We start from the raw sequence: 13726 nt of genomic DNA, 5'->3' as shown, positions 1-13726 counted from the left end.
CCTGTATGTACATGTACCAAAAGATGTATAGAAAATGTTTGGAGTTATTTGTAATAACACCGAACTAGACATAATCCAAATGTTTATTTTTTTGAGGTTCTGGGGATCATACCCAGGGCCCTACATCATGTTAGGCAAATGCTGTACCCCTGAGCTTATATCCCCATCCCCTCCAAATATTTATTAACAGAACATTAATACATTGTGGTATTTAATTTCATGGGTTATACAACAATGGTAATGAATTAGTTATGATTACTTATAGTCACTGGAATGAAGCTTACAAATAGAATATTGATTTTTTTTAAAAGCTAGACACATGGTGGTACATGCCTGTAATCCCAACAACTCTGGTAGGCACCTGATTGCAAGTTTGCACCTGGATTGCAAGGTTGAGGTCAGCCTCTGCAATTTAGCAAGACCCTATCTCAAAATAAAGGGCTGAGGGTATAGCTCAGGGATAGAGTACCCCTGGGTTCGATTCCCAGTATAAAAAAAAAAAAGCCACACACAAAAGAATTCATGTGTAAATTTCATTTAATTCTCAAAACCAAACCCTAGTGTTTGACATTAAATCATGGTTCCCTCTAGGGAGGAAAGAAGATTGACAGGGGCCATACTGAGATGCTGGAATGATGGTTCTTGACTTAGGTGATGGTTTCATGGGTGTGTAAACTTTAGGTATTTCTCTGCACTATATTTTATTTTTCAAAATATTTTTTAGTTGTCAGTGGACCTTTATTTTATTTATAGGTGGTGCTGAGAATCAAACCCAGTGCCTCACTCATGCTAGGCAAGCACTCTACAACTCCACAACTCCAGCCCTCTGCACTTTATTTTAATAAATATTTTTTAATTGACAGTTTGACCCAGCCCCCAGGGATTCTGATATAACTGACTGGAAAGGATCACAAGCAGCAGTTTTTTGTTTTTTTTTTAAACTACCTCCAGATGACTGTCATATATTGCCAGGATATATTATAACTTGTTTCTATTAAGAACATCTCATGATCACTATGGAAAAACTGAAAACTAAGGAAAAAAATAATTATTTAAAATATATCCCTAGAGAGATACCTGTTATTAATTCTGCCTATTTATTTCAAGTAACCAGGTTTTAAATAATACAGTGTCCCTTCCTTTTATTATCTGGCTTCTGCCTGGTTCATTGCTATAGTCATGTTGGGGATGCGGACCAGTGAGGCATCATCCTGCTGTAGCTTTCTGGAAACCCAGGAAGTGATGAAACTTACAACTCTTCCTGAAATGTTGGGTGTACTTCTTGAGGAAGAAGTCAGAAGAGACTGTAGCTTAATTTTTTGGTCCTGATCATTACATATTTTCAGTGGGCTATTTGTTTTGTTTATTGTACCAGGGATTGAACCTGGGGCGCTTAACCACTGAGCTATATCCCCAGCCCTTTTTATTTTTTATTTTGAGACAGGATCTTGCTAAATTGCTGAGGCTGGCTTTGAGCTTGTGATCCTCCTGCATCAGCCACCCAGCCGCTGGAAATATAGGCGTGCACCACTGTGCCTTGCTGGGCTGTTTGTTTTCATTTTCGAATTTTCTAAGATTAGAATAAGTCTTAGATACAGTTTAACCATTTAGGATCAAAGGCCATCTGTTATGCTGTCATATGAGAAATCTCACATAAGTTGATTGCCTGACTTAGTGCTTTCTAGGACACACTGTCACAAAATAGAACTATTTTATTTTTTAATTTGTATTGGAATAACAGTCTGTGGGTTCGTTATTTGGGGATTGGTTGACTAATTATGTTACATATACAGAATAGAATACTGAAGAACTTTAAGAATGATATACCTAGGATGATTTTGATATGGAAAAGTATTAAAACCTATTAAATGGGCTACGCCAAACATTTATATCTTTTCCCTCCATATATGTGGAAATGCACATGCTGCTGTCTACCTAAGTCCTAAGATACCTCTCCATATCCTCCATAGATTCTGCATCCATGGATTCAACCAATTGCTAATGATTTTCCATTTTCATTTGAAAACATTGCCCCTGTACTAAACATGTACAGACTTTTCTTGTCATTTCCTACGCAATACAGTATAACAACTATTTACGTAACATTCATATTGTATTAGGTTTATAAGCAGTCCAAAGATGACTTAAAGTATACAGGAGGACGTGCATGTGTTACATGCAAACACTGCACCTTTTAATGTAAGGGATATGAGCATGCACATATTTTGGTATATTTGGAGATTCTGGACCCTTCCTTTGTGGATGCTGAGGAACAGTTGTATGCCAAACTGAGTGATGATTTTTGAATAGTGTATTGTATTTTGTACCTTTTAAAAATAAAGATTATATAGTATCTAAAAATATTTGTTTTAAGGGAAAAATTAACGATAAGTTTGTTTATTGTGTGTCCTTCCCTTCTCCCCCTCCAGTGCTGGGCAATGAACCCAGGCATTTTTTTTTTTTTTTTTTTAAGAATTTAAAATGTAAGAAGGAGATTGAGGGGATGCAGGAGGGTTGGGAAAGGGGCAGAAATATGAATTGAATTAGATAAAATTACACTGTGTACATGTATAAATATACCACAGTGAATTTTGCCTTTATGTGTATCTGTAAAGCACCAATTAAAAATAGATAAATAAATAGAAGGAAGATCAGTGGAGTATAAGAAGGAAAATGGGGGGAGGGAAGAGGGGAAAGAAAGAGGAGGCCCTAGGAACTGAAATGGAGCAAATTAAATTCCATGAATGTTTGATTACATGCAAATGAACCCAGCTATTGTGTATAATTACAATGCACTAATAAAGGCATTGAAAATTCTAAAATAAATGAATAAATAAAATTGTAGATTCAGGGATTGATCTTATACTTTCGAGTGCCAGGAAGCCTTTTTTTCAAATCATGAAATTCCTTTGGATAAGAACAACTCATGATCACTATAGAAATTTTGAAAAATAAGGAAACACATAAAGCAAAGTAACTTAACCTACCTGCTTTTAATACCCCTGTTTATTTCGTCAAGTCACCAATTGTTTAAGATATATTTAAGTTTCCATGGTCCTGTGTTTCTTTCCTGTCTTTCTGAAGTTTTTCTAACTCTGAGTGGTGATTCATGCTTGCCCCTAGGTGATAGAATAAAGAAAAAGGTTAGGGGTAGTTTACCATTAAGATTTCACTAATGACAGCTTCAATCTCTTCCAGGGCTTTAAAGCCTGTACTGTTCTGGTTCAAGGTCAGTGTTTTGGGCGTAGACATTCTAAAATATGTTGAAGGGCAAATCTAAGTTTTAATGACAGAGTTTTAGATAATCTTTTTAAATTTACTTCTTTAAGTTTCATTTACAATGCCTGATAGCCAGAGGGACTATTTCATAAGTACTTCCTGAACATTTGCCAAATGGGGAAAAGGATTTTAAAAAGGGAAAACCAAAAATGAAACTAGAAAAGATAGGATAGTAGATGAGCTGCAGGCTTTGGACAGTGAAAGGACAGTTAACTTTGGACAGTTAATTCTTTAGGAAAACAGACTGATGCTGATATTGTTCTGGTCTGACAAATCAGAATGGGTATTTTTAAAAATATTTTTATTAGTTGTTGATGGACCTTTATTTTATGATTTATATGTGGTGCTGAGAATCGAACCCTGTTCCTCACACATGCTAGGCACTGAGCCACAACCCCAGCCTCCAGAATGAGTTTTTTTTTTTTTTTAAGACTTAGAAGATGGATGATAGATGGGACCAAAATTAAAGTGCAAAACAGAGACAGACACATTTAGTGCCATTTACTGAGATGCTTTTAGTTTTATGTGTAGTTTGGTTTTCTAATAACTACGATGATGAAAGGTCTGGAAAATATAAAACTGTTTTTCCTGTTAACTTTTAACAAAAAACAAAACTACAAACTCTCTGAATTTTCTAGACTTTCCTAGCCAGATTTTCCTAGCTACTCCCTAAAGCTTTACCTCTATTTCAGCTGGAGTTTGATCCATATAAAATATTCATTCCTGTTCTATAAATAGGAGAAAATACACCATTTCCATCTGTCGTGGCTACAACTATTAAATTTTTCTCTGACTTTTGAGAAATTAAATCATAAACGCAAATAACCTTTTTTGTCAGTTTTTATAAAAACATTGTTATGAATGTAATACAGCATCACAGAGTTTGTGGAAAATTTATAGAGACTAATCATTTTTCTAGGCTTATCATCATTTGTACTTATTGGAGTTCCATCTACAGGTTGGCCATTTATGATAACTTTTTGTTTTGTTCTTGATGGTTCCTATAGGGTATTAGAATTTAGGAAAAAAATGTTGAATGGTCTTCTTGGGACATGAATGTGTTAAATTATTTAAAAAAATTTTTTAGCTATAGATGGACACAGTATCTTTATTTATGTATTTTTATATGATGCTGAGGATCGAACCCAGTGCCTCACACGTGTGAGACTGAGCTACAGCTCCAGTCCAAATTATTTAATTCGGGAGAGTTTTCTTTTACCACCCACTGCCTCTCATCTCCTTCTAAAGTAAAACATGATGGTTCTACTGTGGGATTCAGTTGAATTACAGTTTTTCTCGTCAACTCCTTTCTCATCAGCTTCTTTTCTATATTAAACTTGAAGCTTTTTCCACTTACTTTCAGATGTGAACCCCCAGGACTGGTATGTAATGCTTGGGAACTCTTCTGCTATTTATGTAGATACATACTGACGAGAGGGTAGGGCTGCCTTGGGAATCCAGGGCCACCCAGAAGTAAAAGCAACCTAATTTAGTGGGTTGCTTGAGAATTAGATTGGAAAAAGAACTGGCATGCAGCTGAGAGAGGAGCATGGATAGAATGAGTGACTTCAACACAACCAGACGATAGGGGCAGGTAGACAGTCTGGAGACGTCTGGATGAGGTGTTGAGAAACTGTCCTTGTCATAACCTGTGTGAACTCTGGGCTTGATCCTAATACAAATGACCAAAAAGCTCCTTTTTCCAGAATGCCTGTGGTTCACAATTATATGTGAAGGGTCTATTGTGGGTACCCGACAAACATTTTTTTTTTTTTTTTTTAATTTTTTTAGTTGTCAATGGACCTTTATTTTACTTACTTATATGTGGTGCTGCGAATCGAACTCTGTGCCTCACACATGCTAGGCAAGTGCTCTACCACTAAGCCACAGCCCCAGCCCCTGACAAACATTTTTGTTGATGTTGATGGTACCTGCTTTTTCAAGTTAGTTTTAAACACCCCATTTGATAGATGAGGAAATTGAAGCTTATGACAATTCAGCAACCAGCCTAAAAATAATACAGCCATTAACTCTGGCATTAAGTTGAAGTCCCGCTTCTTTCAGAATTCACTAGATGGTACTCTTTAATAGTAGCACATTCATGATAAATAAGATCCTTGAGGATTGCTTATTCTTAAGTTTGGAGACTTTGTTCCAAAGAGAATTGTTGTTTTCCTACAAGATGTAAAATTTTCTGGGGTCTTGGGTCCATCGTCAGCACTTAGTATTGTTCATGTTCTTTTCCCCCATACCAGGGATTTAATAGAGAGGTGTTCAACCACTGAGCCACATTCCCCTCCCCCATTTTTTTTTTTTGTGGTGCTAGGGATTGAACCCAGGGCCTTGTGCATATGAGGCAAGCACTCTACCAACTGAGCTATATCCCTAGCCCTCCCCTGCCATTTTTTATATTTTATTTGAGGCAGAGTCTCAGTAAGTTGCTCAGGGCTCACCAAGTTGCTGAGGCTGACTTTGAACTTGGAATCCTCTTGATTCAGCCTCCCAAACTGCTGGGATTACAGATGTGCACCACCACATCTGGATGTTCACATCTTTTCAAACATCCATTCTAGTTCTCAGCTCCACCACTTACTAGTTGAATGACCTCATGTGGACTGCTCCACCTTCCTTTTTCTTTCTTTCTTCTGGTGCTGGTGAACCGGGGGTCTTGGACGTGCTAGGCAAGAGCTCTACCACTGAGCCACACCCCCAGGCCCTGCTTCACCTTTTTAGCTTCATTGTCCTCATCCATAACATAGAGACAACAATATTTACCTCATGGAGTTTTCTGAGGGTTAAATTAGCATTCTACATTTGTTTTTGAATGTGGTGTTTACAAATGAGATACAGTATTATAATGAAAAGTTTCTCCCATTGTAGGTTTTCTTGAATTTTCTGTGGGGAAATTCAGATACTTCGAGCTCAACAGGCTGTTTCCAGAGGAAGCTATTTTGCGTCATATTTCAAGTAATGTGACTTTCCTTATTTTCCAAATACACTCACAGTATCGGAATACAACACTTTCTTTTTCTCAGGTATGTATGAAGAATTATTTCAGCAAAAATATCATTTCCATATGTTTAGGTCTTATGTGTGGTATAAGCATTAGAATTTGATGTCTCTTCATGTTTATGTCTTTTGTCTTAAAAAGATTGAGTTGGGGGCTGGGGTTGTGGCTCAGCGGTAGAGCACTAGCCTAGCACGTGCAAGGTGCTGGGTTCGATCCTCAGCACCACATAAAAATAAATAAATAAAATAAAGGTATTCTGTCCAACTACAACTAAGGAAAAAAATTAAAAAAAAAAAAAAGATTGTGTTGTCAGGTTAGTAATTGAGAGCAGCAGATGTTAGTACTTCAGTACTTTCTTTTTCTTTTTTTTTGGTACTGAGGATTGAACCCAGGGATGCTTTACCCCTGAGCTACATCCCCAGTCCTTTTAATTTTTTATTTTGAGACAGGATCTCATTAAATTGCTGAGGCTGGCCTCAACTGGTGATCCTTCTGTCTCATCCTCACATGTCACTAGGATTATAGACATGTGCCAGTGTGCCAGCCTCTGACTTAGAGCTGGAGAGCCAAGTCATGGGAGAGGGGTCCTGTGCCTGATGTCTCTTCTCTGCACTTAAGTTTTCCTACCATTTCATTTTCTCACTCTGTGGGTCCTTAAATAATTTTTCTGATAATATATTTTAATGTGTTTCCATTGTCGTTTAGCTATTTGTTGTAGCTTACTGAGAACCCTATGTGATCAGTTTTATCCTTTGGAGTCTCTCTTGTAAACAAATGAATTCTTTTTTGTGGGGGTGGGGGTGGAGGTGGGGGCAGGTACTGGAGATTGAACCCAGGGATGCTTAACCACTGAATCACATCCTCAGCCATTTAAAAATTTTTTTATTTTTTATTTTGAGGCAGGGTCTTGATAAGATGCTGAGGCTGGCTTTGAACCAAATGAAGGAATTAACACCTAGTTCATCCAGCCTTGCGCTGCACATCCAGCAGAGTTAAGAACTCTACTGTAGATGTCATCACTAACCCCTTAAGATAACCTCAACTTTGGAAAGTTTTTAGTTGGATTAACTTGAACTTTTTAGGATCAGTCATTTATGGTAACTTTTCACAAATCTGTATTTGGCCTACATGAACCCTTAGACTAATGAATGAATTTTGCCCTGTGTGAAATTACTTTTTATTTGTTCCACGCCTATCTTCTAATGTTCTGGAATTTGGTTAACAAACCTGTCTCAACCCAGTACGTATGCAGTTTGATAGGCATTGGTCATCTTGTATTTATGGGGTGCCATGTGATTTCTTGATACGTGTATACATTGAGTAATGTTTAAACCAGGTTAAACATACCTCCTCAAATATCTATCATTTCTTCAAGGTGAAAACATTCAAATTTTTCTAGCTTTTGCAAACAGTGCTTTATAATTATCTGTACCCATTCTTCTGGACAAATAGCACACTAAAACTTGCTCTTATCTAACTGTAACTTCCTTCCCACTTATCAGCTTCTCCCCATCTACTCTCCCCAGCCTCTGGCAACCACTGTTCTACTCTCAACTTCTGTGAAATCAACTGTTTGAGATTCTGTATGTGAGTGAGATCATTTGGTAATTATCTTTCTGTGCCTTGCTTATTTTACTAAACATAATGATCTCCAGTTCTGCCATGTTGTCACAAATGATAGGATTCAGTTGATAACAAAGACAATAAGAGAGGATGGGAAGGGCATTTAAGTTTATTAGATACTTTGTGCTAAATCTGTGTTTCTTAAACTCTTGAAGCCAGAGACTGCTTGTTCGTGGACACCCTCTCCCAGGCAAAATACAATTTCATAGGGGCCTCTGGAGACTTAGAGAACCCTCTGATTCCTGTTTGGGAACCTCTGTGTTTGATTTCCATATAGTTAATTCTCATAGCAGCTTAGTAACATAGTTGTGATGCCTGTTCCTACATTTGAGAAAACAGATCTTTGATAAAGAAATGTTGACATAATAAATGACCAAAGAGATCTGGCTGAACAGCATCTTGGGCCTTGATTCCATGCAGAAAAATCTTAGTTATAAAAGTTTTCATTTCTTGGGCCACTTTTAGTTCCACTATTCATACTGTTTAGAAGATGATGACCAGAACTGCATGCACCTAGAAATGAGAGGTCTGTGTGAGAATTGTTTGTTTCCTGCATCCTAGAAACTATTGGTTTTTGGGTTATCATGACAGTTCGTTGTTTCTTGGAATCCATTGACCTTACAGTTAATTAATACATGAGTCATTTTTGTGTATGCCTGTCAAATTGAATCTGATTCCTTTATCTGTCCCCTGCTTTTTTTGTTTTAAAAGAGCATTCTGAGTTTGCTTCCTTAATATTTTATTATTAAAAAAGCATTTTATTAGTAAAGAAGATTTCTAAACAGATGGGATTGGGGGATGTAATAGGGAGAGGAGTGTAGGGGAAGGATTGGGAAGGGGCTCAGGAAACTTTTTGGAAGTCCTGCATATATTCATTGTTTTGAATTGGTGATGGTTTCACAGGTCTCTGCATGTATCAAAACTTTTCAAATGATATACTTCATGTGCAGTTTATAATTTGTTACAACTTAGTTACAAAAGGCTTTCTAGAAACTGAACTCCTTTGGGTTGGGATTCATATCTTTATTGTCTTAGTAAATTTTAACTCAGGGGAATCAAAATGCTTGTAAAATCCATTGTTCAATTTCTGATCAAAGATTTTTGTTATGGAGTGAATATGTCCTCTCCAAATTCATATGTTGAAATCCTAACTCCTGGTGTCTTGGTATTAGGAAGTGGGTCCTGTGGAAAGTGTTAGGTCCTAAGAGCAGAGTCCTCATACGTGGAATTGGTGCCCTTGTACAAGAGGTGCCCCTTCTGCTGTGTGAGGATGCAGCCAGAGGTTGGCAGTTTGCAGCCTGGAAGAGGGTTCTCACTTGAACTTAACTATGTTGGCACTCTGCTCAGATTTCCAGCTTCTGGAACTATAAGAAATAAATTTTTATTCTTTATATACAACCCAATCTATGGTACTTTGTTATAGCAGCCCAAACTGACTAAAACAATAGTGCATTTTAAAGAATTCTACTTATAGATGTGAACATGTGAACATAGGGATGAAAAGAATTTCTTAATTATTTAAGGAAGGGCTGGTTCCTCCCCGTCCCCTATTTTTCATTTGAATATATTTGGAATAGGCCTTGCATACTGGATCAATTCTATGTCTTTTGCTCAACTTCCTATTCATGGTGACTTTTCTTCCTAATTGCAGACTCTCCTTCCCAATACCTCAGGAACAGGCAATGACAAAGGACTGGTTTTTATTCTTAGACCAGAGCAGAGTATGTGCACTTGGTATTTGGAGACTACAGATGCTGAGCCTGTTCAAAATGTGGCCATTCCACTCTCGTACTCAGAAAGAGGTAACCTGTCTTTGACTCTCTATTACTATAAGGAATATGGGATGTATTTGTGAAAATTTAAGGAAAATTATCCTATTATGATTGCTTGTTGTAAGTGCTATTTAATCAGAAATATTTTAATAGCAAGGGAGCTCAAAGTGAGCATGATGAGTGAAAGCTCAGGTGGTGATGGGGAGAGTATATTTAAGGAGCTCTTGGAAAAGCAGAAACAGAAAGGCAAGAAACAGAACTTAGCAGTTGATTCTTCTAAGTTGAGGAAGCAGTGAGCTTAATGTTTTGAAGGAGGAGTGTGGCAAGTGGGTGTGGCTGGAATCAGAGTGCAAAGGGCCTTATACAGCATGAAGTTTGCATTCTATCCTGAGGTCAGTTCTAAGGAAGTGTAGAGTTTCCAGGCAGAGGAATGATGGGGTCCATTTCATCTTGGAAAGCTAACCCTGGAGCCGGTGTTGGGAGTGGATTGGAGAAAGCACAGCAGAGTCAGGACTCAGTAAAGCTTTGAGGGTTCAGAGTGGGAAATGAAGATCTGAGCTGAGGCCACAAGATGGGGTGGAGAAGAGGGGCTGGTCTTGAGATGTTTGGAAGGTAGCATTGATAAGACACAATGACCAGTGGTTTGGGATTAGTAGAGGGGTACATAGACTTCCTATATGGACAGCTTGGAGATAGCGATGGAAGTAGGCAGAGGAACAGGGTTGTTGTATTGGATGTTTTATGGGGTGCAATGGAATAGATGATGACTTCAGTTTGAGACGCAGTGAATCCCAGATGGGATTGTTGGACATATGGATGACAGTGCATAGTGGGCAGTTAAAATATGGACCTGGAATGGAGGAGTGAGGTTAGATACTCAGCAAAGGAAAAGCCATCCTGTGAGTGAAATTGTCCAGGCATGTACTTAGAAAACTAGGGGGAAATGGCAGATACTTTCCTAGTTCCTACTATTTGTCAGGCAGCACTTCTGGGTGCCTGGGGGATATTAACTGCTGAGGAATAAGCGTAAGACTGAGATGTGGTCTTGGAGGTAGGAGAAGAGCTCAGAGGTGCAGCCTTAGTAAGGAGTGGATAACAGAACACTGTAGGGAGGTCCAGAGAAGTGACCAGAAGGGTCCATCTGATAGTAATAAAGCATGAGTGGTGGCTTTTAATGGGAGTCATCTTAGTGGCATAGACAGGAGGGATGAAAATGAGATTTCAGTGATTGAGCAGCGCAGGTGAGGTGAGGGAAATTAGGCCATGCTTAAAGTTTAGGGAACAAGGGAAGGAGAGGAGTGATAGGTAGTAAAGGAGGTGGAATTCGAATGATTATCAGAATCAAGGAAAGGGAATGCTTTCTGTAACTAAAGAGTAATTACCTGGTAAAAAGTTATAGACTCACCAAGCATGGTGGTGCACACCTGTAACCCCAGTGGCTCAGAAGGCTGAGGCAGGAGGATCACAAGTTTGAGGCCAGCTGCAGCAACTTTAGCAAGGCCCTAAGCAATATAGCAAGACCATGTCTCAAAGAAAAAAGAAAAGGCTGGGGCTATGACCCAGCCAGTGGTTAAGCATCCCTGGGTTCAATCCTTAGTACCAAAATCGAACAAACAAATCCATAGACTTCAGCCTTCTATCAAAGACAGTGTAACCCACCCTGTAACCTTCCCCAAAAAAGTAGAGCTTCAGGTGGGATGCATATCATTTTCTTAGGTGTTGTAGATATTTGTAAGTGCAGAGAAAGAATATTAAAAAAAAGCCCAAAATTTTGAGGAAGATTCCACATAATATTGAAGTATACACTATATTCCATCTCAGCTCTCACCAGGGGAAGTCTACCACCAGAATTCCAACAGTTTGTGGAAACCAAGATTCAGCTGTGGGAATAGATGGATGAGTGTATGAAGTTGTGATCTAAATCTTTAGATTGGTTAACCTGCTCTGTCTTATCCTCTCCATATGACTGCATAACACACAGTTCTTCATATGGAGTTGAGCTAATGTCAAGTGACTTCAGTAGGATTCTTAACAAGAAAAGAGCTATTTCAGTCACATGATTAACGTCAAGTTACCAAAATCTATCTTGTGTTTGATTAAATACTCAAGTGCTATTCACATAAATGGCCCTAGGGTCTTTTATATTTACTCTTTTGTAGAAACACAATGACTGTTCCTACAGTAGTGAGGATGATACCATTTTTCTCTGTTGAAAGAGGCCATATGAAAAGTAGATGCCCTTACCTCTTTTATTTTTGGAATTAGGGATTGAACCCAGGGGTACTCTACCAGTGAGCTACATCCCAGGCCTTTGTATTTTTTATTTTCAGACAGGGTCTTGCTGGGGGTCTTGTTGAGGCTGGCCTTAAAATTGTAACCCTCCTGTCTCAGCCTCCAGATTCACTGGTATTATAGACGTGTGCCCCATGTTTGGCTGCATCCCCCTACAGCTGTTACCCATGGAGTTCCCTTTCTTTTTGGCAGTGATTTCCCCCCCACCCCCGACCCCCCGCCCATCTTCAGATTTTTAAGCATTTTTTTTTGAGTCACAGACTCCAGAATATAATAAAAAGTTTTCTCCCAAGGAAATGTAGAAATTCAATATTTGGCAACTTCAGGGTGCTTGTGGAGCCCATGAAACCCATTTTTGGACCTCAGTTTAAAAATGTCACTTTTGACTAAACTCTAGAGATTGGCATGCTGGAGATGGTAAGCCAGATCCAGCTTGCTGTCTGTCTTTGTGCATAAAACTTTATTGAAACATACCTGTGCCTGTTCATTTGTGTATTATTTGTGGTTGCTTTTGTGTCTCAAGGGCAGGACTGAGCAGTTGTCATAGAGACCCTCAGACCCTCAAAGCCTAAAATAGTCCCTGGTCTAGGGTCCTCATCCCCATGATCTTCCTCTTTAACCAAGTCCTTGAAGTAGTATAAAAGCAGAAGCTCTGTGTTTATATTTAACTTCCACATGGGAAGTTCTGAGCCTGATTTGTATATGTAAGACTTCTTTGTTAGTAACTTTCCTATTTTTCCTTCAGATCCTATCCCTGGAGGCTGTAATTTGGAGTTTGATTTAGACATTGATCCCAACATTTACTTGGAGTATAATTTCTTTGAAACGACTATTGAGTTTGCCCCTGCAAACCTAGGCTATGCAAGGTATGACCATCTCTGTCTCCTAAAACTGCTTTTAGAATAGTCATGACTGAATTTTGTGTAAATTTAGCAAACTTTCTGAGATCCGTAGTTCTCTGTAGTGAAATTGAATTGTTTATTTTTTGGGGGAAGGAAATTGTTGTAATTTAAACTTTATTACTAATATTTCAACTGTTTTTTTTTTTTTTTTTTGGTACTAGGGGTTGAACTCAAGTACTCAACCACTAAGCCATATCCCCAGCCCTATTTTGTATTTTATTTATAGACAGGGTCTCACTGAGTTGCTTAGTACCTCGAAGTTACTGAGTTGCTTAGTGCCTCGCAGTTGCTGAGTCTGGCTTTTAACTCACGATTCTCCTGCCTCAGCCTCCCAAGCCACTGTGCCTGGTTTGAACTGTCATTTGTAATTAATGTAATTGCCCCTTCATTCTTTATTTGAAAAAGCCAGACGTGTCTATTGTGAATTTGGAAGTGCATCTTAATTTTTATAATGCATTTTAATATAGAAAGTCTTCTGTAGCTCTGAAATATCCTTTTATAAGATTTTTTTAAAATTAAAACTCTGCCTCAGTTTCTTTCTTTCTTTCTTTTTTTGGTGCTGGGGGTTGAACCTAGGGGTGCTTTGTCACTAAGCTACATCCCTAGCCCCTTTTTTAATTTTGAGATAGGATCTCACTAAGTTTCTGAGGCTGGCTTCGAACTTGTGATCCTCCTGCCTCAGCCTCCTGAGTTGCTGGGATTACTGGCAATCACACTGTGCCTGGCCCTCAGTTTTTAAATTTCTATTTTAACAGCAACAATTCCATTGAAAAACATTAGAATTCTCTATGTGGCACTCAGCACTGTGCATCATATGTCGTACTGAGTGCTACATGTTCTTTATCCTT

At 38.4% G+C, this 13726-nt stretch overlaps 1 protein-coding gene across 2 annotated transcripts in view; it reads left to right on the top strand.

Annotated features, from left to right (window-relative positions):
• Tm7sf3 (transmembrane 7 superfamily member 3) overlaps positions 1-13726 on the top strand; it is a 41047-nt gene that overhangs the window by 9512 nt on the left and 17809 nt on the right. For both annotated transcript variants that reach the window (XM_046435822.2, XM_046435820.2), the window contains exons 2-4: positions 6160-6314; positions 9564-9714; positions 12722-12842. In XM_046435822.2, the coding sequence (XP_046291778.1) occupies positions 6160-6314; positions 9564-9714; positions 12722-12842 (427 nt within the window). The remainder of the gene's footprint in view (positions 1-6159; positions 6315-9563; positions 9715-12721; positions 12843-13726) is intronic.

The sequence above is a fragment of the Marmota monax genome, unplaced genomic scaffold (assembly GCF_021218885.2).
Source record: "Marmota monax isolate L192 unplaced genomic scaffold, Marmota_monax_Labrador192_F-V1.1 WCK01_AAM20220418_F8-fsc00012, whole genome shotgun sequence".
In the NCBI taxonomy this organism is placed as follows: Eukaryota; Metazoa; Chordata; class Mammalia; order Rodentia; family Sciuridae; genus Marmota; species Marmota monax.
The sequence above is the reverse complement of the archived record's forward strand: the minus strand, read 5'-3'. Positions and strand labels throughout refer to the sequence as shown.